General features: G+C 36.1%; 2 protein-coding genes across 8 annotated transcripts in view; one reads left to right on the forward strand and one right to left on the reverse strand.

Moving 5' to 3' along the window:
* The window catches only part of LOC310726363 (uncharacterized protein), a 336,210-nt gene that overhangs the window by 227,628 nt on the left and 81,833 nt on the right, over window positions 1-26,749 (reverse strand). The gene's annotated exons all lie outside the window — the stretch shown is intronic.
* Window positions 1-26,749, forward strand: part of chd8 (chromodomain helicase DNA binding protein 8) — a 58,851-nt gene that overhangs the window by 13,304 nt on the left and 18,798 nt on the right. For all 7 annotated transcript variants that reach the window (XM_083541598.1, XM_083541601.1, XM_083541600.1 and 4 more), the window contains exons 7-23: window positions 956-1,070; window positions 1,805-2,008; window positions 2,923-2,991; window positions 3,062-3,117; window positions 3,210-3,327; window positions 15,344-15,427; window positions 15,516-15,653; window positions 17,018-17,139; window positions 17,461-17,704; window positions 18,505-18,681; window positions 19,774-19,917; window positions 20,015-20,113; window positions 21,082-21,241; window positions 21,608-21,818; window positions 22,221-22,416; window positions 25,547-25,717; window positions 25,809-26,099. In XM_083541598.1, coding sequence (XP_083397724.1) covers window positions 956-1,070; window positions 1,805-2,008; window positions 2,923-2,991; window positions 3,062-3,117; window positions 3,210-3,327; window positions 15,344-15,427; window positions 15,516-15,653; window positions 17,018-17,139; window positions 17,461-17,704; window positions 18,505-18,681; window positions 19,774-19,917; window positions 20,015-20,113; window positions 21,082-21,241; window positions 21,608-21,818; window positions 22,221-22,416; window positions 25,547-25,717; window positions 25,809-26,099 — 2,599 coding nt within the window. The remainder of the gene's footprint in view (window positions 1-955; window positions 1,071-1,804; window positions 2,009-2,922; window positions 2,992-3,061; window positions 3,118-3,209; window positions 3,328-15,343; window positions 15,428-15,515; window positions 15,654-17,017; window positions 17,140-17,460; window positions 17,705-18,504; window positions 18,682-19,773; window positions 19,918-20,014; window positions 20,114-21,081; window positions 21,242-21,607; window positions 21,819-22,220; window positions 22,417-25,546; window positions 25,718-25,808; window positions 26,100-26,749) is intronic.

A 26,749-nucleotide genomic window follows, 5' to 3' on the forward strand; every position in this document is an offset into this window, starting at 1 on the left:
GTGCTAATTTAGGTATTTCAGGAAGAGGTAGGTCTTCAGTCGTCGCTTGAAGATAGTCAGGGACTCTGCTGTACGGACATCTAGGGGAAGTTCATTCCACCACCTCGGTGCCAGAACAGAGAAGAGCCTTGAAGTGTACTTACCTCTCATTCTGAAAGAAGGTGGTACCAGTCGAGCAGTGCTGGAGGATCTTAGACAGCGTGGTGCAAGGTTTAGATTTAGCGAGGTTTAGCAACGTGTAGATGTGTGCAATGCAGAGACATGGGCACATTTGTTGGAACCCATCCATGAAAAAAAGAAGTAGCTTAAAAATGACACAAGCTTTGTTTTTCCTCATGTTTGATTTCAACAAAATATTTTAAATGGACTAAAGTACTATGGACAAAGCCGGCTTCAGATGTTGCTGGGATTTGATGGTATTGATTTTGATTTGAAGTTGAAAAACATTTTAAACATGGACATGTGTATTAATTACCTCTTGCATGCCTATCCTACATTTACAAACCTTGACTAGCGAAATGTAATGAGTTTTTTTTTTTTTGTAATGAAGAAAACATTATTCCTGTTGTTTTTGTTGCACCAGTAAAGGCAAAGTTTATTAAGAGTCTTTCCTTGTAATTTAGATTGTGCCAGTGTCGTTCTGGATCCATTCATTAATTACCATTCTTAAATTTAGAAAAACTTTATATATATATATATATATAATCTCTTTTTGTTCATTGATCTGTACTTCAATTGAACAAATTAAAAAGTAGTTGATGTTATGGTGGTCTAATACACTGATTATTCAACCCTCTTGATATCAGTCAGTGTGTAACATGGATCTCGTTTGACACACCTGGTGTTACGCTTTAAACTAAATACCCAAGTTTCTTTTATATGTATAAGTGGAATATTTTCTCAGATCTATAGGTCAGTTTTGTTATCTTTTTATCTTTTCTTTGTTTCTCTGCAGCACTATCACTCTAGTGGGTGGCAAAAAAAGGAAAAGAAATGCATCTTCAGACCATTCTGATGGAGAACTGAACCCTCCTGCTACAAGTCTCACACAGGAAGAAAGCCTTTCTCAGGTAAAGCCTGGTTTACACTCTGCACATATTTTGAACTTGAGGTTGCTGTTCACAAATTGGATGCCTAGTTTCCATTTCACATTTCCTTCTAATGTCCACCTGAAGGTGAAAAATGGTAATTTTGGAAAGGCAGTAACCTTTAAAAGCTTAGCGTTTTCCTTACATTAACATGTTCACTACATCTCAGGAAGGGGGATTAAATTAGACGACTAGAGTAATTATGTTGGTGATTGGTGGTACTGCATTAACACTGAGTTCAGAACCTGGGATGTAAAAGTTCTTCAATACCACTCCTGCATTATTAAAACAATTTCTTTCAATATATTAAGTTATCAGAAGACCATGCATGGAATGTTGAGGTAGAAAGAAATTAATTGAAGGTATGTTTTATCTTAAGGGAGCATTCACAATCCCTTCTATAGAACATCTCTGAAATATACAGTTATTTATTTACTAACAAACTTTAATCTTATGTCATATTCACTACCTCAGCACTTTACCTGGTTTTCTAACAATATTTTCTTTGTATATTGTGATATTATTAAACATAGCTACTTGTTGCTTATGTGTTTTGTTTGTTTACTAGTTCCAGGATTCAGGCTGACCTTTTATGAAATTGTTGGTGAAATAATGTCCGAGCTGCAAAACAAAATATGGGCCATTGTTGTGTTTGTTCATCTTACTAATTATTTGTTTTTGTTTTTTTCCTCTTCCTAATTTTGACCTCCCAAAAGATGAGACGTTCTAATCGTCAAGTGAAAAGGAAAAAGTATACAGAGGATTTGGATATTAAAATCACGGATGATGAAGATGAGCCAGGGGAAGATGTGGATGTGACCACCCCAATCACCATCTTGACTACAGGACATTCTCAAGCTATGGGGCCTCCATTTCAAGAGCTAGAAGGAGATGGCCTTCCCAGCATGCAGTTCTTTGTGGTAAAACTTAATTTTTGTTGTGGCATTACTGTTCACATTTGTATTTTTTTTTTTTGCATAGTTATTGGAAGATGCTACTGTCAATTGGTATGCAATCTAGCATCTCCACACAATTTTGTTCAGGCAGAAAATATTTTTGTAGCTTTTAGTTATATTTCAATCAAATGTTTAATCATGAGAAAGTATATTTCTTGAATCTGCCAATTGTGCATGTTAATTACATGCCTGGGGCTGTTAAGATCCACCTGGTTTCTTCTTTCTGCATGTATACAAAGACCTTTCATAAAGTAAGACCGTGACCTGACAGTTTGTTTAATACAGTCAGTTCATTTGAACACTGATGTCTTTTTTTCATTCTGATTTAATAACATTCCACAACTGCTGTTTCTCCATCATCGAACTTTATTATATTTATTAATTTATTTTAATTATTTGTTTTTGTTGCGCATATTCAAGTCCGGATTTTTGTGATGTAACAAATTTAAACCAAGATAAATCTTTCATCTTAATTGTAAAATTAAACATATACATTTAAATACACTTTTATATGTACAACATAGATTCTTCTAGCATTTTAGGCAAAATTAGGGGGGGGGTACAATAATCCTGATAGGCATCCCTGAATAGCTCTGTTTTCCTTGGTCCAGGTGAGAGAAAGCGGTGTGCAGGCTGTGGTTGGTGGTTTTTGATTTTGTTGGACTGAGATGTAGCTGTTGGGAGGAGTAGCTGAAGGCTCTGCCTGGTATTATAAGCACTCTAACAATGTGGAAGTGAACGCTACAGTGTGTTAGTCAGTCATGAGGCAGGATGGGGTGTTTTAAAACTTAGTACACATCCGTTTGTCGTGTTAATGTTGTTCTGATTTTCAACTTGAAATGTAAATGCAATTAATTTTTTTTTTTTATGTATCTCAGGAAAATCCAAGTGAAGAAGATGCGGCAATTGTAGATAAAATTTTGACTATGCGCCTTACCAAAAAGGAGGTAAATTAACATCCATGACCTATTCTCATTGTTGTGTTAGAAACCTCCTAACCTACATGCACTTCTTTAGGTATCTCCAGGCCAGTATATCAATGTAGAGGAATTCTTTGTCAAATACAAAAACTAGTAAGTACTGGCTTTTTATTTTATAAATATATATAATCAAAGACATAAATGTATTTCTGTGAGATTGATCTTACATGCAACAAAAATTCTAGTTCCTACTTGCACTGTGAATGGGCCAGTCTGGAGCAACTTGAGCGAGACAAGAGGATCCACCAGAAGCTGAAGAGATTTAAGGCTAAACAGTGTCAGATGAGAACCTTCTTCCACGAGGTGGGTCTTTGTTAAAGAATTCGGACATACATTCTGACACAAGTTCTGAAAGGAAATTGGGGAAACTCGATTTGTTGTGACAACCTGATTTGTCTTCAGTCTGATTCCAGACTGTGTCAGTGTTTTTCCAGCACCAGCTACAATATCAATTAAAACTGTGTTTGGTTATTTGTTGTAAAATAATTTCTATGAAAAGCATTTCTCTACTGTGGTAGCAGCCATTTTGTCAGTGAAATTTGACAAAAGTTGTATGTAAATTTCTGCAGTAAAACAGATGAATAAAAGTAACATCTGTAGGGTTAAAAAAGCTGGCTTGCTCATTAGCGATAAACCCGCAATTATAAGGAACAAACTTATACGCGTAAAACTTCTCCTTTAATCAGCTTTATAATCTCTTTATAAGCTGCTTTAAGACAATGGCCATTGTTAGATGTGCTAACACACAAATCAATTGAATTGAAATTTAAAAGACAATGGCTGCACTATTTGCACACATCCAGTAAATGCAGTAGTAGAAAGTCTTTGCATGTTGACAGCTGACCACCTCCATACTAATAAAATATTTTGATAAAAAAATAAACATTTATGCAGCATGTCATAGGACATGGAGCATGCCATAGGACATGGAGCATGCCATAGGACATGGAGCATGCCATAGGACATGGAGCATGCCATAGGACATGGAGCATGCCATAGGACATGGAGCATGCCATAGGACATGGAGCATGCCATAGGACATGGAGCATGCCATAGGACATGGAGCATGCCATAGGACATGGAGCATGCCATAGGACATGGAGCATGCCATAGGACATGGAGCATGCCATAGGACATGGAGCATGCCATAGGACATGGAGCATGCCATAGGACATGGAGCATGCCATAGGACATGGAGCATGCCATAGGACATGGAGCATGCCATAGGACATGGAGCATGCCATAGGACATGGAGCATGCCATAGGACATGGAGCATGCCATAGGACATGGAGCATGCCATAGGACATGGAGCATGCCATAGGACATGGAGCATGCCATAGGACATGGAGCATGCCATAGGACATGGAGCATGCCATAGGACATGGAGCATGCCATAGGACATGGAGCATGCCATAGGACATGGAGCATGCCATAGGACATGGAGCATGCCATAGGACATGGAGCATGCCATAGGACATGGAGCATGCCATAGGACATGGAGCATGCCATAGGACATGGAGCATGCCATAGGACATGGAGCATGCCATAGGACATGGAGCATGCCATAGGACATGGAGCATGCCATAGGACATGGAGCATGCCATAGGACATGGAGCATGCCATAGGACATGGAGCAGTAAAACAGTAAAAAAGTGAGCACATTTGCAAATTGTACTGAAATCTTGCACAACACATTGGAACAGAACAATAAAAACAAAAAAAGAAAACCACATTCTCATTTTGTAAGGTGGTTTTAGTACATTTCTACCACTCTTTCTGTAGAGGGCACATTTCAGCATCTGCATATTTAAGTGCAGACACAAGATACAATACACAGAGATTTTCTATGATTGTCCACTTCACAAACACCGGAGGATCTTTCGCCTGTTTTTTTTTTTGGTGCATGACTTCTGTGTTCCAACTTTTTACTCTGCTGGTTCCTGAAAAGCTTTTGGCTTGTATATAAAAAAAATGCCCACATACAGATGCTATGCAAATATTGCTTTGGTCAACACCATTCTCTCGTGACTGTTGAGTTGTGATGAATTATGCACATGAGAAGCTTCACTGTTAACAGTCTTGTTCTGATCCTCTGGTGTAGCTTTATTTATTTCTTCTGACTGAATGCTCGGCTTCTTTAAACAGTTTGAACCTTTTGCAGTGAACGGGCATTTATGTTCAGGGTGTTTATCAGACGCCTTTATCCAAGTCTCTATCAGTGAATAAATCAACACTGGTTCACTAAGTTGCAATCTTAGGATACCATCAGCCTAAAAACTCTGGAGGAGTTTTTGTTTGATTTTTATTTTTTTTTTATATACATGAAACAATCAACAAAAATAAGTGCCAGCTCAGTTGTTTTAGGAAGAGGTTGGTCTTTATCTGTCGTTTTAAGCTTTTCAAACCTCTCGAGGAAGTTAATTTCACCACCTTAGTGCCAGTACAGAAAATATATATATGATATAAATATATTTCTACTTATTTCCCTGAGAGACAGTGGGTCCTGTCGAGCAGTGCTAAAAGATCCAAGGGCGTGTGGTGCAGTGCGATTAGTGAACAGCTTTACGGACTATTAGGGGTGTAACAGTATACATTATCCTACCGAAGTGCTTGGGTACAGGGCTATCAGTTCACTGCTCATGTACTGAATGCAATCATCCTTCACGGAACATCTTCATTGGCAGATCGCAAATTTGTTTAGTCTCCACCTTGCACTTTGAGGACAGTGTTACTGTTTAGTTATTTTTTATTCTTATCAAACTTGAACGCATACACAACCATGTCGAGTTTCTAAAAAAACAAAATAAAGTTAGCGCACAGTCACTGTGGCTTCTCAGCCTGTGTCGCAAATCCGATTTGTAGTGCGTCGAAATGCGATTTGATGCACGTGTAAAACTCGATTTTGTTTTGCGCATGCGCGAAATCGCTCCCTTTTTTATATCAGGGTTCTTTTTGCGTTTTATGTACAATTTCAAGAATTTCCTGACAATTCCACATATCAAGGGAGTGAATGAATGAAGGAAGGATTGAAGGCATCTGTTAAAATATGCTGAAATAAGAACAGTAAAGTAGATCAAATCTTTAGAAAACTAAATATTAAATGTAAAACACTTATATACATATTACCCAAATGGAGTCTAACTAATGTGAAATATTTCATTAAATGTTTCCGTTTATTTCATTTTATTAAAAGTTTGTTGCATTAATTCATTTAATTCTTTTTGAATAAATAGTTTCTATATTATTTAACCAGCAGGCATTTTATTTGAAATTGTTTAAAAAATGTAAACTGTTATTAACATTTGTGAACATCAATATACCGCGTTTATAAAAAAAAAAAGAAAAAGCTATTTTATCCCTCTAACAGTACCGAACTCTACCTCTAACCGAGGTACGTTCCAAACCATAAATTTGGTGTACAGTTGCACCACTATCATATCATATAATGAAACAATGCGCCGTATCTTATTTCTATTCTAACCACAGAATTCAGTTCCAAACCACAATAAGTTACTCATTTTTGTGTTCATTAAAATGTCAGGCTCAACCAGTGACTAAAACTTAAAACAAAAAAAACTACCTTTATCTTCCTTTTATGTAAATAGAGATGACAAAAGAAAGTTCTTCATATGACAATAGGTAGAATCAGTGTTCTAAACTAAAGATTTTCACACTTCTAATTGATACCAAGCTTGTATTGCTCTGTAGGTGTTTTGCTAATCTGTACTTGTATATTGGCGCCACCTGCTGTGCTCTTCAAACCACTACAGTTTGGCATTAAACAGTGTAGTCAGTATGTAGGATTTATTTTTGGTTCAGGTTAAATAGGTTTGTGCTGTTACAGGAGACACAACATTACAGAAATATATGGATTACAAATATAAATTTCAGCATCAGAAATGAATCTCCAGTATTTAGCCAGTGTTGAAAGTGGCAAGCAAAATTTCCCTGAGATGGTATGAGGAAGAAACCTTGAGGGGAACCAGACACAAAAGGGGAAAAATTCTCGTTCCATCATTGTTGAGGTTATTAACTGTTCACTGATGGCACTAATAAAACTGTTAGATTCCTCTGTATTGATAGGTGTTTGTAAAGTTTCTATAAAATTAAAAGTGCATTTATCACAATTTATTGAATGTATTATGTATTTGAATGACAGCTTATAAATCTTCATTCATTTCATTATATATATATATATATAACTGCGAAACGACCTGTTCACTAAAATTCCGATCCAGTGGATCACTGCTGTTCTAGCTGATGTCTTTCAATTTTACATAAAAAAGAGAAGAAAAACTGTACCTTTTTAAGGGTCATCTACATCTTGATTGCAGCCATATTAGCTGGAGGAAGAGTTTTAGCCGCTGGAGCGCAGTAGGAAAATGAGGATGTCAAACTCACGAGCAAGGAAATGAGTATAAAGAATGTAGCACCTTTTTTGCAGGATTTTTAATTTTCCACAAGATCACTCAATCCTGAAAGCAGCTAGCTGGTCTCATGTATGTTGCAACACACACATGCATGCAAATTATCTGCCTGTTAACTTAAGCAAGCTGTTTAAGGTTGAAGACAGAAGTAATATCTGAATCAGTTTCAATTTGAGCCTCAGCATTTGAGGGTAAAGGGCACAGCAGTGCAGCTTGTTTTAGCTGGGAGATAAACTTACGACCGTCTAATCAGAAGAACAACGTCTTAAACAATGAGCTACCACTTTTCCCAGAGGGTAAAAATAAATTGGACCCTGTGTAAAATGTAAGTAAAGGCACAATGATTTTCAAATCTCATAAACTTAAATGAAGAATAAAACATAGAAACATATCAAATGTTTAAACTGAGGAAATGTAAATCTTAAGGAAAAAATAGGGTGATTTTCAAATTTGTTGGGTGCAACAGAACCATGTTTACTATTGTGTGCCATTCCTTCTAACAGTCCATATAAGTCTGGGAACTGAGGAGACTAGTTGCTGAAGTTTTGGGAGAGGGATGTATAACAGTTCGTGGTCTGTCATGTTTTTTTTTTGTTTGTTTCATGTTTAGTGTAGGCTGGCCAGTTTAGCACTTGGTCTATTGCTGAAATATGCACAGTCTTTTCTGAGAAAAACATCATCTGTATTGAAGCATATGTTGCTCTAAACACAATCTATACCTTTTCAAGTTTAGATCTAACCACATAACAGTTTTCCACTTCGGGCCAATTTAGATGCTGGTGTTTCTAGATCATGTACACGTATAGCTGCTGACACAGCAAACGGTCTTCATATATTGATTTTATTGAGGTGTTTTTGAGCCCATGCAGTGATTTCTATTACAAAATTATGCCAGTTTTTAATGCAGTGCCACCATGAACTTCCAATATTGGTTTTGTCTCAAAAAATTCGAAATGTATTATTATTATTTACTGTCGAAGAAAATATAAGTTTTGCAATCTGTGGTTGAGGAACATTTATTCTGAAATTGTTCAACAATTTGTAGGCAGTTTTTTACAGATTGGTGAATTCTTTACTTTTGAGAGCCTCTCACAGATTCTCTGTTTGTTTAAATTTATTTATTAATTTATTTTAAATGCCTAGTCATATTATTGGCCTGTTGCCAATTAACATAATTGGTCCTGAAATTGGTCCTAAAGCTCCAGCTGTAATTTTTTAGTAACACATTTCCAGTAAGGCACTTTCCAGCCTTTTGTTGCCTTTTTTGAGAGATGTTGCAGCCATCAAAAGCAAACTAAACTATTTTGCTTGAATGGTACATTTCCTCAGTTTAAATATTTTATGCTAATGTGTGTGTTAGGTTTTTAAATCAATGCATTGTTTTATCATTATACACAGAGCCGCAACTTTGTTGATTTTTTTTATAGGAGAAATTAAATGTAGCCTTGTACAAAAACATTTGTGGAGAGTTAAATGAGGTGTTTTCTTGTGAATGTGACCTCATTTACAAAAGTCAAACAAAGGGTACTCCGATTGTTCAATCGTCGAAATTTTCAGGTAATAATCGCGTTGGGAATTTTGATCGGCAGTTTCTATAAAGTCCTGTCAAGAAGGGCCGACCAGATAATGGAAAAACTTTTCATGCACTGCTAAAAATGGCTATACGTAACAATTCTGCAAGATTTGTGAGAAAGACAATACCTCAGCAATCTGCAACGTGTACCAAGAAAATTCCACAAGGCGGGAAGCAGCCGAAACACTGCCAACCTTATCAGGCATTTAAATTTTAGTCACGTAAAGAAATATGAGCCTTTTCAAAATCAACAAGTGTGACTCGCTCAGCTGTCAGTAACAGAGATGCTTTTAAGACAGCAATTCTTCTGCAAGGACAGTAAGAAGCATGAAGAAATATCGAACAAAATAGTAGAATTAATACACCTCGATCATCATCCACTGTCTATGGTGGAAGGTGAAGGGTTCTGGTGGCTCATGTCCCGCTTGGATTCACATTACACCAGTGGTTCTCAAAGTGTGTGGTGTGGCCCTCTAGTGGGGAATAAAGCCATGACTGATGGGGTGCAATAAACAGCAGGATTTTTATATATATACAGTGAGAAAAATAAATATTTGAACACCCTGCTACTTTGCAAGTTCTCCCACTTAGAAATCATGGAGGGGTCTGAAATTGTCATCGTAGGTGCAGGTCCACTGTGAAAGACATAATCTAAATAAAAAAAATCCAGAAATCACTATGATTTTTAAACTATTTATTTGTATGATACAGCTGCAAATAAGTATTTGAACACCTGTCTATCAGCTAGAATTCTGACCCTCAAAGACCTGTTAGTCTGCCTTTAAAATGTCCACCTCCACTACATTTATTATCCTAAATTAGATGCACCTGTTTGAGGTCGTCAGCTGCATAAAGACACCTGTCCACCCCATACAATCAGTAAGAATCCAACTACTAACATGGCCAAGACCAAAAGCTGTCCAAAGACACTAGAGACAAAATTGTACACCTCCACAAGGCTGGAAAGGGCTACGGGGAAATTGCCAAGCAGCTTGGTGAAAAAAGGTCCAATGTTGGAGCAATCATTAGAAAATGGAAGAAGCTAAACATGACTGTCAATCTCCCTCGGACTGGGGCTCCATGCAAGATTTCACCTCGTGGGGTCTCAATGATCCTAAGGAAGGTGAGAAATCAGCCCAGAACTACACGGGAGGAGCTGGTCAATGACCTGAAAAGAGCTGGGACCACCGTTTCCAAGGTTACTGTTGGTAATACACTAAGACGTCAAGGTTTGAAATCATGCATGGCACGGAAGGTTCCCCTGCTTAAACCAGCACATGTCCAGGCACGTCTTAAGTTTGCCAATGACCATTTGGATGATCCAGAGGAGTCATGGGAGAAAGTCATGTGGTCAGATGAGACCAAAATAGAACTTTTGGGTCATAATTCCACTAAGCGTGTTTGGAGGAAGAAGAATGATGAGTACCATCCCTACTGTGAAGCATGGGGGTGGTAGCATCATGCTTTGGGGGTGTTTTTCTGCACATGGGACAGGCGACTGCACTGTATTAAGGAGAGGATGACCGGGGCCTTGTATTGCGAGATTTTGGGGAACAACCTCCTTCCCTCAGTTAGAGCATTGAAGATGGGTCGAGGCCCGGTCTTCCAACATGACAATGACCCGAAGCACACAGCCAGGATAACCAAGGAGTGGCTCTGTAAGAAGCATATTAAGGTTCTGGCATGGCCTAGCCAGTCTCCAGACCTAAACCCAATAGAGAATCTTCGGAGGGAGCTCAAAATCCCTCCTGCAGTGTGTGCAAACCTGGTGAAAAACTACAGGAAACGTTTGACCTCTGTAATTGCAAACATAGGCTACTGTACCAAATATTAACATTGACTTTCTCAGGTGTTCAAATACTTATTTGCAGCTGTATCATACAAATAAATAGTTTAAAAATCATACATTGTGATTTATGGATTTTTTTTTTTAGATTATGTCTCTCACAGTGGACATGCACCTATGATGACAATTTCAGACCCCTCCATGATTTCTTAGTGGGAGAACTTGCAAAATAGCAGGGTGTTATATATGTTATATATTTTATATATTTTATATATTGTGTTCTTAATAAACCTTCATTTATGGTTTTTCTCAATAAAAAAAATAAGTACATACACTCAAATCAAACACAAACAATCGATTAGGTCATTAATGCAAGTAAATTAAAACATCAGATAGGGTACCTTACAACAACATTAATTTTCTCCAATTTTAATTTGGATGCTATTTGATATTATTTACCATGTAGCATAAATAGATAGATAATTAAAAGACTTTAAATAGACCCTGTAATCAGTGATTGGTATCAGACGATACAGCTTCCAGTGATCGTTGATCGCCCCCAAAAATCCTGATCGGAGCACCCCTAAGTCAAATAGTCACCAATCTCTACATTAAAGATATTACACTTTATATATTTTATAGTTTCTGCGAGCCCCTTCGTTCTCTCACAAGCTCGCTGAGTCTTACCTGAACCACATGATGATGATCAGGCCAAACCTAGCAGAGCCTGGGTGTTTCTGGTGCATTTTCAGTTCTTCTAAGATAAGTATTGCATCTTCTTGTGCTTTCGTTGGACACAAGTGTCCATGACACTTTTAGTGCAGCGCTGGGGGATGAGTGAGCGGCATTTAAGGCTGTGGAATCTCAGTTCTGCAGAAAAGTATTTAAATTCAGCCTCTGGCATCGCGTTGTGACATAACACCAGATGCGACATAATATTCAGCTGAAAGATACATTACAATTATTATACATCTTTTGGTATTCATTCTAACAAATTATTCTCCATTCTGATCGTGTTCTACAATGCACTTATCAAGGATGCCCACTATCCCAATTTCTCTTTTCAGTCACAATCAAACCCCTTTCAGCAGCTCTGAATTTCAACCACACTATTCCAAGGTATGAAAAATTAAACCTGTTTGTCCTTGGATGCTAAATGCTGATTATCTTTTGCTTATTGATCCTATAACTATTGATCAGCAATTGTCACCTTTGGATCACTTATTTTGGTTTAGAAATTAAACATCTATGAAACAATGTTTTCTCATCAACAATTTAACCTTGCAGATCAAAGGGGAATCATTGTTCCTTCATTTTTCTCAGGAGGTCTTTATGTATCTTGCTTTATTTGACATTTGTTGACAAGAACAGATCAGAAAGAGCATAAGAGGGGAGTTGTAGTAGAGGGATAGTCCTCCCCTTTCTTTAGCCAGTAGAGTACATTCTGAAAAATGCCTATTTATTTACTTTATCTGTTAGTCTTTACTAGTTGTTTTGCCTGTTTTTATTTTTTAGTTCAATCAATAAATCCATGTCCTCCTTTACCTGGGGAAAAAAAAGATTTCTAGGGTTAATAAGGATATTCTTCAGAGGAGACATGAGGGAGCTGCATTGGTATTTTAACCTCTTAGGCTTCTGGGTCGCGTGAGCTCAACAAATAGCCAATTGTTCTCAGGTGTTAATGTTTAGCAAAAGATCAAATAAATAGGGAGAAGAGTAAACATGACTAACTATACATCATTCTAAAGTGCTAAGTCTAAAGCAGCGATTTTAGATCACTGTTTTTCAATGGAAAACTTATAACAAATGTATTTGCTGAATGTGTGCGAGCAGTACACAACAACATGCATTAAAAAAACGCACTACTTACTTTAATATTGTAATAACGAGTCACAAACACATCCACTGCTGCTAATCCCGTTTATTAGGAAAGATAAGGGTCTACTGAACAACATGCCGTAAAGCATTTCTCCTCCAAACAAACAATAGTGTTGTAATTTAGATGTTTATTCCTTTGTTTACGTCACAGAACTTCGGCTGGTGTTTGTGTATATATATTTCCAAATAACTTTCACATAAAAAAATTACATTTGGTGGTGAAAAAACAAATATGGCTGGTAGAATATATTGTTACAAAACGGTTGAGACCACAAAAAAATTGAATAAAAAAGTTAAAAGGGCGAAATCTTGGGTGGAGTCTCTACTCTCTCTGCAGGTGTCGCCATGTTTTTTTTATGCTCCGCCTCTTGTTTTAAACCTTTTATTTCCAGCCAGTAGCATTATGGAGACAAAATGATAGATAGACAATGTAGCCAATAAGTGCAGGATTAAATGATATATAGGAGGATTTTATTCTCCACGTGTGGGAACCTTAGTTTTATTACTCTTTATAAACACGTGTGTAGTGACGAACCAGGAAGTGATGCAGCTCTCAGGTCAACATAAACAGCTGTTTATAGCTCGTGCTAACTGGACTTTGTTTACAAAAAAAAAAAAAAAAAGAAAGAAAACAAGGAAAAAAAATTAGACAATCAAATGAGTTGTTTTATCGGAGATTTGCAAAAAAAAAAAGCAGCGAAATTGGAAAATATTTTTGGGGGCGGAGTAACAACAGAGACATGGAGCTCTACATCTGTAAGTTACAATAAATCTCCCCTTATAGTTTTATACGATTTTATTGGTTTTATTGCCTGTTTGTTTTTATAAGAGAAATGCTTGAAAAGTGTGTGTGTGTGTGTGTGTGTGTGTGTGTGTGTGTGTGTGTGTGTGTGTGTGTTGTTGAGATGGCCACACATCAATATGAATGGCCATGACTGTAGAACAAAAGCTTGTCTGGCTACCTGGCCATCAATATGAATGCCAAATCAATATCAATAGCCCCAAACATGTATAACAGAAGCCTTTAATGGTCAGCAGTTCATTAGTATGCAGACTGTATGAATAGAGTATGAATGATCACCTGAGTTTAGCAGGTGTCTCTCAAACAGAGGGAGGGAGAAAAGGATCAGACATAGTCTCAGATAAATGTTTATAGGAATCTCATTTGTTATGAAAATCTTCATAAAATTTAAAATATAAACTCAGGAGACATGTGGCTTTAACCCATTACTTTTCTGGATTGCTCCAAGACTGATTTAATGTATTTATATATAAAGGAAAAAAAAAAAGAAAAAAGAATTTCCATTAAGTATTTTTTTTTTTTTTTTTACAGTAGTTAATCATCTATAACTTATCTTTTTGAGCAATACTAACAGTGAATAATGAACAGTAAAGCTCAAAGTGTCTTCTTTTTAGAAATATTTAAATTGTGTATGTAGTCCACTTTTATCAGGAACTGTTAACATTTAAAATGAGTTAGAGCATTTCAGCTGTGAGTCCCAAAATCTGTGTCAAAGGCTAACAGGTTTATTCACTATTACTGTGCATCCAACATTTCAGATACTATGCTGAATTCACTGCACATAAACACATTAATCATACTCTATTTTACCCTTAAAATCCTCACAATTTACATCCTGCCTTTTTAGAGTTTTTTACTTTTAGGATCCTTAGCAGATTTTGCTGGCATAAGTTTACATCATAATCAGTCCAGAGCCGTATTACCAACAATAATTTCTTTCTTTCATCTACTTTAGATTAGACATTAGGCAGTGGTTTGATGTGTTCAAGATTTGTGTACTAATTGTTTATTAGTACACCGTGTTCTTCTGGTTTTGGATACACTTAATTTTGGAGCTAAAGAACTAATCTGTACTATTTATTTTCAGCAAACCACAATCTGGATATAATGAAATCTATAAGGGAAGGTGAACTGGGTATAAATCTATCTGAGGAGGTACTTAAAAGGGTCCAGTCATCACCCTCTGGCTTAGGGCTGTTAAGTCTAGGCATGAGGGAATCTATACCTTGGTTTAGACACTGTCTGTGAGAGATGCTCTTTTTTCCCCAGCTAACCTGGCACATATGGTTTTGGGCTTCTTTTGTCTGCATATATCAGGGGTGGCCAACCAGTCAGAGACCAAGAGCCACATTTTGTACCACACACAACACACACAACACTCCATGTAAAATAGTACTGAAGTTTGTTACAAAAAAATAAATGAATGTAATTTCAGTGCTCTGGCTTTTGTGAAGTCATTTAAAGATGGGCATTTAAAGCATAACTATTTGGATCTATGTGAAATGATAACACTTTACAGTAAGATTTTATTTGTAACATTAACTGAAGTTAATAAATGCTTTTAGAAATAGTGTGTGTTTATTTTAACAATTACTAATGCGTTTTTGAAATGCGGGTAATTTTTATTTGTTAACTTTTGTTAATAGACTATAAACTAACATGAATGAGGTACATTGTGCAGTCTCATGTGTCAAAACAAACAGCAACTGGTGTCAATGATTTGCCTTTAGAGGCCATTCGTACTGTAAAATGACCACGGACCTTTTCAGCCGCACCAGAAACAAATACAACCCAAAGAAACTACATTAGTTTATCTTTTTAAGATTAAGATATATTCTTTATCATTATTTAGGATGAGGAGCCGTTCAATTCTGATTATGTAGAAGCGGACCGCATCCTGGATGAATCCCATAGTGTGGACAAAGAAAATGGAGAGGTTTGTTAATTTCTTTTATTCAGAATTTGTAAAAAGACTGTATGTCTGCATTAGGTTACATTTCTGCTATTCTGCTCTTCTTTAATAGCCGGTGGTGTACTACTTAGTCAAATGGTGCTCTCTGCCCTATGAGGATGCCACATGGGAGCTAAAAGAAGATGTAGATGAAGGGAAGGTGGAGGAGTTCAAACGGATCCAGAGTCGCCAGCCCAGAATCAAGAGACCTGTAAGTTCCAGATATAAATGTTCCAAAATATACAAAAAATTTATTATCAGTCAAAAAAGAGCCTGGAAAGTATTAAGATCAGGTCACATAAGATGAGACAGCACTGATTACAACAGCCAGTAGTAGAATACAGTAATCCCCCGCTTTACTGCGGTTTGAATCTCGCACCCACGCTTTACCGCGGATATGAATTTGCTCGGGTTAATCCTGCTGGAATTTACTTAAAATCGCTGCTACTACATAATATGTTTGTGCTTCAGTTTTAGTTTTATTCTTTGTTAATGTTTATTAAATAATAAATTATGAATATTTGTAGTAGAGTGGACAGATGCTGATCTGTCAGCAGTAAGCACCTTTCTACAAGCAAGGCTCAACATTTATGCAGTTTGAATGTCTACCAGTGCAGTTTTAGATCATGTGTGTGTGGTAATTTTTGTGTTGTCTCTTTTAAAGTTTAATTGTGATTAACAGGATTTCAGATTTTTTTTCAGGCTGTTCTTTAATATTAACTGAAAGTATTTTTAAATAAACAAATTTATATACGAGTTACCAAAAAAAAGTATTTAATAATTGTTGCTTTATCTACTGAAATTACTACATTTGAGTGGAAGTGTGAAACTTTTGTTTGGTTACTAAAGAGTTCTTCTAATGAGTTATACGTTGGTTGAGGTTGTGTCGTACTTGAAAATAAGCGATTAATCAACCGATTATATAATTGAATACTGGATTAAAAAAAAAAAAACATAACACTGCATGTAAAATAGTACTGACCTTTATTACAAAAATGTAATTTCAGTGCTCTGGTCTTTGTGAAGTCATTTAAAGATGACCATTTTAAGCATGAATGTTTGGATTTATGTGAGCTGGTAGCTCTTTACAGTAAGAATCCATTTGTAACATTAACTGCAGTTAATAAATTTAAAAGTATTGTGTTTGTTCATTTCAACAATTACTAATGCATTTTTGAAATTCGGGTAATTTTCATTTCATTTGTTAAATTTTGTTAATACACTATAAACTAACATGAATAAGGTACAGTTCCAACAATCAAATATCTGTGCAGATGAATCAAAACACGATGAAACTAAAAAGTGGACCTCTTTTATATACATATCATATCTGACTTCCATGCACTAGAGGATTGCCTTTTTGTGTGCGTGTTGTTTTTGGATCTCCTCTTTTAAACTTGTAGTTACCCTAATCTGTTGTCATCGCTTAAACACATTGAATTCAGAGCATATGATCGCCTTCTGCACACCTCTGTAGTGTTAACATTTATAATGCATGTACTATACTAGATTCTAAATGGATACATTTAAATTATATTTGTGATGATATTTATCCTAAAATAATTTTCTTGTTAGCCTCGTCCACCAGCAAGTGCATGGAAGAAGCTGGAGCAATCACGAGAATACCTTAGTGCAAACACCCTCAGAGAATATCAGCTAGAGGGAGTCAACTGGCTACTTTTCAACTGGTATAACAGGTGCTGAATTAAATCTTTTTTTAAACTGCATTTTTAATGTAGTCTCCACACTGTTTATAGAGTATGTATGGAGTAAATGTATGGAGTGTTTGTGTAAATTCTGCTGTTACAAGAAGGGTGGTAAAGATAATGTATTTTATATAGAAACTGTTTATCCCATATGAGTTGGTCATCACTACAGAGAGCCTCTGGCATTCTCTTAGAAATATTTCACTTGAGACATTGTATGGCAGAATTCTTTTATTTGTTATACTTGCGCTTAATTTGCTTTTGCCTAACAGCTTTTTTTTAATTATTTCTTACATGAACATCTAATATTAGGCAGAATTGTATTCTGGCAGATGAGATGGGTCTTGGTAAAACCATCCAGTCAATTGCTCTACTCTCTGAAATATTTGCTTCTGGAGTCCAAGGACCCTTTCTGATAATTGCCCCTCTGTCCACCATCACTAACTGGGAAAGAGAATTTTCCACATGGACAGAAATGAATGCCATTGTTTATCATGGCAGCCTGGCCAGCAGACAGATGATACAGCAGTATGAGATGTACTGCAAAGATAATAAGGTTGGTCTTTGTGAATGCACACACAAGGCAGAAAAACAAAAACATTTTCATTGGCTTTAGCTTGTAGAAACTTAATATGCCACGTGGTTTTCTTTATTCCATACATTAAACCAATGAACTGCAAAATATAGTGTAACTGGAGTGTGAAACAATTTAGACTCTGTTTTGCTAAATATGTCATGTTTTTTTATTCAAATGAATGTACAACCATGTTAGGTGCTTTTCATCAGTTACTCTATTTGGCAACTTTTTTGTAATTATTTGCAAACAAATCAATAAATCAGAAGTTAAATATAATAGGACTAGCCTAGAGGTGTTGCCCAACCCCAGTGATATCCACTGGAATGACTTGGAAATTGAACACCAGCTTGGGTAAATTTAGCCATGGTGTTAAATAGTACTTCATTTCAGTAATCTAGTAAAATATGAATTTGTTATTCAGTATAGCATGCACAAAGTATTTTCCACCATTGGATATTTGAGTCTAGCATGCCCTTATAGATCACTCTAATTATCTAAAAGAGATGCTTTTTACATTCTGCCATTTATGGTGATTAAACATGAACCATGTGTGATACGAATTCTTTTACCTAAAATTTTCTACCTAAAATAATCTCTGGTTTGCATATTCCATATACATAATAAAATACATTTTATATACCAAATTATGAGCAGATGTGTATTGTCTTTTTAGCCGTTTGTTTGTCTTGTATTATGGATTTTAATGAGTATTCAGTTTGTTCACGTTATACATTATCTTGAATGCAAATTAATGGGTTTTATATTTTTCCTCACTTAAGGGGCACCTTATTCCAGGAGCTTATAAATTTGATGCGCTAATCACAACGTTTGAGATGATTTTGTCTGACTGCCCAGAGCTAAGGGAGATCTACTGGCGTTGTGTGATCATTGATGAAGCACATCGTCTGAAGAACAGAAATTGCAAACTGCTTGACAGTCTTAAGATGCTAAATTTGGTGAGTGCGCAGACCGAACATATAAACTGTTATGCTTTTAATAAATCTTGATGAACTCAGTGTGCAAACTAAGCTATATCTAAAATAACTCTAATTGCATTTTGTTTTAAATTATTCAGCAGCTGATAAGCCAATAATCATTAAATTATTCAGGCCACTGATGATAAACAAGGTGTTATAATCCAAAAAGGTTAGATAATTTAGTTTTGTCATAGAAACCAGCCACCTGATTCAGCACTAAACTACTTTAAAAGTTGACTGCACTTTTACTAAAAGTTAAAGTAAAGAAGTTTGGGTGAAGAGAGATGACAGATGGCAAAACGGCGCTTAGTGAAATATGGAAATTTCACCAAATAGATTCAAACTAAAGTAACAAGCCTGTTTTGAAAATGTAAAAAATAGAAAGTACAGATAATTTATTGAAAGTAAAATGTTGTACAAAAAATAGTGAAGTACAGTACTGATACCGGAAAAATCTATTTAAGTACAGTAATGAATAATCATTACTTCCCGCCTCTGTAGACTGATAGTCATAAAGAACATGATTACTTCTAGTTATTTCTGCTAAAAGTAATTTTTACAAGATATTGAACTTAGAGTGTACTTTTGCACATTTTTTTCCAGTTAATTTTTGTAAAAATAACGTTGTGTAATGTGGTATTCATCCGAGGTTGTATTTAGTTCATTTTAAGGACCAGATTATTTTTATGATGTTCTGATGATAAATAAAATCATTACATTTTAAAAGGTTTTCACACAATTCTTTGCATCTTGCTCTTTGGAGTAGTTGGAGGAGAGATGACCGGAAGATTTGGGGCATGTAACGTCAAGCTAAAAAACACACAAATAAAAAAAATAAAATAAAAAAAAGTTTTTACCATGCTGTATGTTTTGCCATAACTGGTATCTTTTTAAGATTTCTGTTCTTTTAAAAAGTAAAGTCTGCTGTCCTCCTAACTGTTTTGAACTGCTTTTTCAGCAATTCAATTCAAATGACTGTATATAGCAATATTGCTTATCATACTTTCTTTTTCAAATAGCTCATAGAGGATAAAAAGACTGACAGTCGCTTGTCTTATTTTCTAATTACAGGAGCATAAAGTGCTTTTAACAGGTACGCCATTGCAGAATACTGTGGAAGAATTGTTCAGCCTGTTGCACTTTTTAGAACCGGCACAGTTCCCTTCAGAGACAGAGTTCCTGCGTGAATTCGGTGATCTCAAAACTGAGGAGCAGGTATACAGGCATATGTGCATTTACATGCATGCATATTAGACATGGTTAAAAACTGCAACTAAACATTTATCAATGAAAACTTTCACCATCGCATTAGGTGCAGAAACTGCAAGCTATTCTGAAACCCATGATGCTACGCAGATTGAAGGAGGATGTTGAAAAGAACTTGGCACCAAAGCAGGAGACCATTATTGAGGTATTATTTGAACTATTTGAACGTCTGCATTACCGAACATTAACTCTGTTCAGTCCGAACACCTACTGTAGCAGCACGTGATCTGGTATCAGTTAAAATTTAATTCCGTAATGTTTAGAAGGAAAAATATCTTAAAATATCTGTAAATATCACCCTTGTATACTACAGTGACCATTGCTCTCATTGTAGATGCACACCACTACTTGCACACAAAGTCGTCTTTGAAAGTAATTGTTAATATTTGAGTACTGGCATCCTGAACATTCAGGTATTTGATTAAATGTGGAATTAGCCTCCTGTTTGGGATGGATTTATTAGCAAGAAATAGCAGTACATTTACCTTAAGCGCTTTCCTTTACCTGTAAAACTCTCCTTTGCTGTTTCAACAAAGGGTATTGTCACAGTTACTTTGCAGAACATTTCAGATGTACAATTTCATTATTTACAATTTCATTATTTCCAAATGAGGGAAACCAGCAGAGCCTTTTGTGTGGCACTAGAGATTATTTATATAAATATAAATTAATTAATAAATTAGTTTTTTTCTATAAGCTTTCTTTAAAAGTACAAATTGTTTAAACAGGAAAAGGGAAAGAAATAGTTGCGAAAGGAAGGAGGAAGACAGTAAACAATGACTTTCTTGGTAGGCTACTGTTTAGATACAAGCCGTGTAACAGTCACTGTCTTTCCTTAAAGCCTGTGTAAAGTTCATTAGTTTCAGTGTAGATACCTGCGGCTTATTTATGTTCAAAATTAAAATCTTTGTCAAATTCAGTGGGTGCGGCTTATATTTGGGTGCGTTTAATAGTCCGGAAATTACGGTATTAATAAAAAAAAAAAAAAACGAAATAGTGTTGAATATAAACACACTGTTCTGACAGACCTGTGCAATCACTGTAATGATGTACGCTAAAATGAACGGGCGTGTCTAGTATTCTAATTATCTGCAAAATCTTTTTTCTGTTTAGGTGGAGTTGACTGATGTGCAAAAGAAGTATTACCGTGCTATTCTAGAGCGTAACTTCAGCTTCTTGAGCATGGGAGCTAATCAGAACAGCAATGTGCCCAATCTTCTCAATACCATGATGGAGCTCCGCAAATGCTGCAACCACCCTTATTTAATCACAGGTCTCTATTCAAAACCTCTGTTTATTCCACTTCATTTATGCTGCTTGTATTGGACTTGTATCCTCATTATTGTTTTAAACCATTTTTCTCCCCTAAGTTTAGTCATGAGCTTATCTTCTCTAGTAGCTAGTTCTCCCCATCACTCAAAAGTGATATGGGAAAGTGCTTTCATTCAAGACATATGAACAACTACTGCATTTGATTCCCAGATCTTAGCTCACACATGGGGAAAGAGTTAGTGCCAGCTGTTATGTCAGTCATCCCACGTTTGGTGCACGATGATTTATTTAGAAATTAATTATTGCTAGCACAGGTTTGTTTTTTCACATGGGTATTTATCATATAAAATTTTGTGTATCTGCTCAGGAGCTGAAGAGAAAATAGTGGCTGAACTTAGGGAGGTGTACAGTGCCTCAGCTCCAGACTTCCACCTTCAGGCCTTGGTGCGCTCAGCAGGAAAACTGGTACTTCTAGACAAGTTGCTGCCTCGTCTCCACGCTGGTGGACACAAAGTGCTTATCTTCTCCCAGATGGTGCGCTGTCTTGACATCCTAGAAGATTATCTCATCCACAAAAGGTAGAATTTTTTATTTAAAAACTCTCAGTATTGAATTTTTTTATTGCTATTTATTTAAAATGATTTTTTATATGCAAATTCCAGCTTAATCGTATACATATTGACACACACACACACACACACACACACACACACACACACATTTTGAAGGTATTCAGGGTCTTTTTGTGAACAGTTTATTGTGCCCTGTCAATAAATAGAAATATTAAAATAATTTGTAAAACGTTTTGTAAAATTAATTTCTGAGAAGTCCTTTTAACTGGATTTTGGTCGGCTGTCCACAAACCTTTGGCCATATAGTGTGGTTGCATCTTACAGTAGACAGTGTGGTGAAGCAGATTTATTTCACTGGTAAAGTTACAGGATGTAATTAATATTAATAAAAGTAATTAATATTCCCAGATATCTGTACGAACGCATTGATGGGCGAGTAAGAGGAAACCTGCGTCAGGCAGCCATCGATCGCTTCAGTAAGTCCGACTCTGACCGGTTTGTCTTTTTGCTGTGTACCCGTGCTGGAGGACTGGGAATTAATCTGACTGCTGCTGACACTTGTGTTATCTTCGACTCTGACTGGAACCCACAGAATGACCTTCAGGTAGGAGTCTGCAGTGCTTCTTCTTTTCAAATATGAATCAAGTTGTAGTTGTTTTTGTTTTTTTTCATTATGAATATTTATTATTATTAGGGCTTAATAATTGTATAATAATAATTAAATATTAATAAATAAGCTTAATAATTATTAAAAATTGTCATTTATTGCACCATCCTGTAATAAACACTACAGACTGTTTTAAGGCTGTAGCTATTCATTGTTTTAGATCAGGGGTCTCCAAACTTTTCAGCCCGAGGGCCGCATTAACTATCAAACATCAGTTTGGGGGCCGACTACACACTCGAGGTCCAAATAAAAAAGAATCAAAACATGGATGTTGTTTTTAATTATTTATGTAATATTATTTTATTCAGTTATTATTTAATAACACATTTATACACTACACCTGAACACCTGTATTAGTGGGAATGGTGAAATTGTTTCCTGGATGCCAGAATAGCAGACATAACAGTGACCTGAGATTATCATCAGACAAGTTTGTTCTCAAATTGTTCTTTACGTATTTCATTCTTGAAAATGTTTGTTCACACAGGTATGTTGTTCCAAAGATTGAAAGGTACCTTGATGCAAAAGTTTTGACATTAGAAAAGTTTTCCTTGGGCAAAAACTGGTAAAAACCCACCAGTCCTTTTTTTAACTTGCCCCTAAGGAGGTCATTTGCTTGCAACTCGATGACCTCCAGCTGCAGTTCATCTGTGCAACTGGCCACATCTGCTTCAAATCGGTTTTGAAACAGTCTCACTTCTTCTGCCTTTGAATCCAAGTCAGAAAACCGCTGCTGAAACTGCAGCTGGAGGACTTTGATGATCTTGCATGCAAATGATGTGGGGAACTCAGCTGTTGCCTCAGCCATGAAGACCTAGCACTAAAATTGAAATTGCTGACACTCATCTTCTAGTTTTCTTTTCCTCTTCTTTGCCATAGCTGGGCACTTTTAAAAGTGCCCGCGGCTCCTAGTTTGGAGACCCCTGTTTTAGATTATTCCAATGTTTAATCGAGTAATGCATTTAATTGCCATATTACTTCAAAAGCGAATACAAATATATAACTAAAAAAATCGGGAATAAAAATATAAAACATTTCACATTAATCTTGTCCCTTCTCCTCCAGAGCTGATTGTTCATTATATTTTTAATGTGTAAATCATTCTTGCACTACAGAGGGGTGTAGCTGCCTGATTGGGCAAAAAATTAAAGAAAAAAACCCCTCTGATTTGGCAGAAATAAAGTTGGAATTGCGAGACAAAAAAATTAAAAAAAAACTTTTTTTTTTTCTTTTTTATTATGTGGCAGAAACGGGCTTCCATATGAATCTTCTTCTTGCCCCTTGCTGTTTTCTCCATTTTCCTCCATTTTTTTTCATGTGTTTGCATGTCCAGAGCGCTCCAGAGTTGGACGGGTGGTGCAGCAGTTATAATGGTCCGTGGGGAAACACAATGCTGTGTGTTAACTGATTTAAACAAAGCATCGAGACAAATAATTTGATGGTTTTTTTTTATATATCCAAATTACAAATATACAAATCGGTAACAGCATTTGTTGACAATGAATTTCATTATAGATTTTATTGATTAGCTGTTGCAGCTCTAGTTGTAAACCAAGCTTGCAAAAAAGAAAACCCCCCACAAAACAGCTTTTAGGAAGAAACTTGTTTGCATGACTCCTCCCACTTTTTAATGATTAATGGCCAGCCAGGTACAGGAAAGGGCTAACCCCCTTTTTCATCTTGGGTCTTCGGCACGTTGTAATCACTACTGGCATATCAGTTTCGTGGACACACCTGTCCATGACGCAAGTGATTTGTTTGCACACACATTTAGATGCTGTGGGTTACGTTCATCTTAAGGATCTCAGGAAAGTCTTTTTTCTTTTTTCTTTTTTTTTTAAGCTCGCACAAAAATTTGCTGCATTTAGCAGATGGCGCCACTGCACTGCTTCAATCAATGCAAGACTGCTCAGTTACATCCTGTCGAACATGGCCTTGAGGTCACTTTGCTTTTTGCAACCATTTTTGCAACCATTTTTGCATCTTTGTGATGCTCTATTAGGTTTGCACTGGAAATATCAGAAATTTACCCTTGTGCCCTCTGGGGAGTGAGTAAATTGGGCAACTCAATTTTGTTAGTGTTTTTAACCATAAACACAATGTCCCAAAAATGCTTTACAGAAATATCACAAATATACATTTTTTAAATATAAAATAGTTCCTATAAGTTTATCTCCAGTAAAAAAGCCAATGCTGACAGGCAAAACTCATCTGAGTGACATCAAGCATCCGTTCATTGTAGTTCAATCATTGTCGAGGTTTGCTGATGGGCACTTAAAAGCAAAAATGCTCAATGGGCCCTTGCCCCTTTGTAAATAATCTAAAACTTGATTAGGTTAACAGAACAAATGTTGTTCTCCCAGTGCAAATTCGCATGGCTATGTGCCCTTGTTATAATGCTGGAAGTAACATTTGTGTGCACGGTGGCTATGTGCCCTTGTTATTGTTGTGCACGATTGCTCCACAAGGTTTTTATTTATGTAGAGCTATGCAGGAGAAGTGGGGAGAAAATGTAAATGAAACGACGTCTTTCATTTACATTTACATTTGTGGCATTTAGCAGACGCCCTTATCCAGAGCGACATACAAAAGTGCTTTGAGTCTCTAGTAATGAATAAATCTACACTGGTACGCAAGATTACAAACTTAATATAAATACAACCCTTGAATTCTACAAGCTTGGAATTCTACAAGCTTTCAGCTACTGTGTGTGGTGAAATGTGGATCAACATCGAACGAATAAAAAAAAAAAAATTATTATTGTGAATCATATACAAAAAATAATCGTAATAAATCATATAAATTATATCAGAGAAGACCAATTTTTTTTTCTATTGAAACATTGTGTTGTTCTACTCACTATATTTACTATATACTTTTAATCAACTATATATATATATATATATTTTTTTTTTTTTTCTAGTGTTAAAATAAATAAATGTTTTTGGATTTAGTCTATGGCCTGAATGCACCATAGAGCACTGCCTCACCTTTATTATTTAAAAGAATGATTGCTTACTACTGCATAAATGCACTAAAAATCTCTTCATTCTGGTTCTATGCCTAGGCCCAGGCACGTTGCCACCGTATTGGCCAGTCTAAGGCTGTAAAGGTGTATCGCCTCATCACCAGAAACTCTTATGAGCGGGAGATGTTGGACAAAGCTAGTTTAAAGTTGGGATTGGATAGAGCTGTGCTTCAAAGCATGAGTACCAATAAAGACAGTAATGTCAATGGGGTAAGTGTTTTAGTGTAATTGAAGTGTCATTAGTTTATCCTTTGTCTCATCGTAAATGAATACAAAAAAATAATGAATGAATTTAAAATAGGTTCAGCAGTTTACCAAGAAGGAAATTGAAGATTTGCTAAGAAAAGGAGCTTATGCTGCTATTATGGATGAGAATGATGAGGGCAGCCGTTTCTGTGAAGAAGACATTGACCAGATTCTTCAGAGGAGGGCCACCACTATCACCATTGAGAGTGAAGGCAAGGGATCCACCTTTTCTAAGGCCAGCTTTGTGGCGTCCGAAAATAGGACGGACATTGCTCTGGATGACCCGGAGTTTTGGCAGAAGTGGGCCCAGAAAGCTGATCTTGACTTGGACACTATAAATAGAAAGGTATGGATATGTTTATTGCAAAATATTTGATTCCTTTATAGACTCTAAAATGATTATTAGTGCCATATCAGTAAAATAAGATGTTTTACCGATGTCAGGATGTATGTGTTATAGTGTTCTCTGTGCATCACACAGTCTCACATATAAAAACAAATAGTACGTAGCATCAGTGATTCGCCTCTAGAGGCCACTCTTGAAGTGACAGCTGACATTCTCAGCCGATATCAGCCACCAAAACTAATGAATCTGTGTATTTTTTATCTTATTTATTTTTTATTCTTTCTTTTCTTTTTTCCTTTTTTTTTTTTTCTTTTTGCATTAACAGAATTGTTGATCTGTAATGTTTTACCTCTGGACAGACTATTAATCAGCGATTTGTTTGATGTGCTTGGGCATCTACAGGAAATCATAAACAAATAAAACAAGGCAAAACAGATTCAGATCTGAGACCTGGGACTGCACATTCTTGCAGTCTGACAATGCAGAAAGAGTGGGTCATTACAGTTTAACTTTACCAAAGTCCTCTTGGGTTCCATATGAACCTTTACACACTCTTCCTGAACAGATTGTAACTGGAGGACATGCAGAACTCAGTAGTTCATGTGCTCACTAAAGTATATGTGTGTGAGAAGCAAATAAGAAAATAATTT

This window comes from Silurus aristotelis (assembly GCF_946808225.1).
Source record: "Silurus aristotelis genome assembly, chromosome: 5".
NCBI classification, from domain to species: Eukaryota; Metazoa; Chordata; class Actinopteri; order Siluriformes; family Siluridae; genus Silurus; species Silurus aristotelis.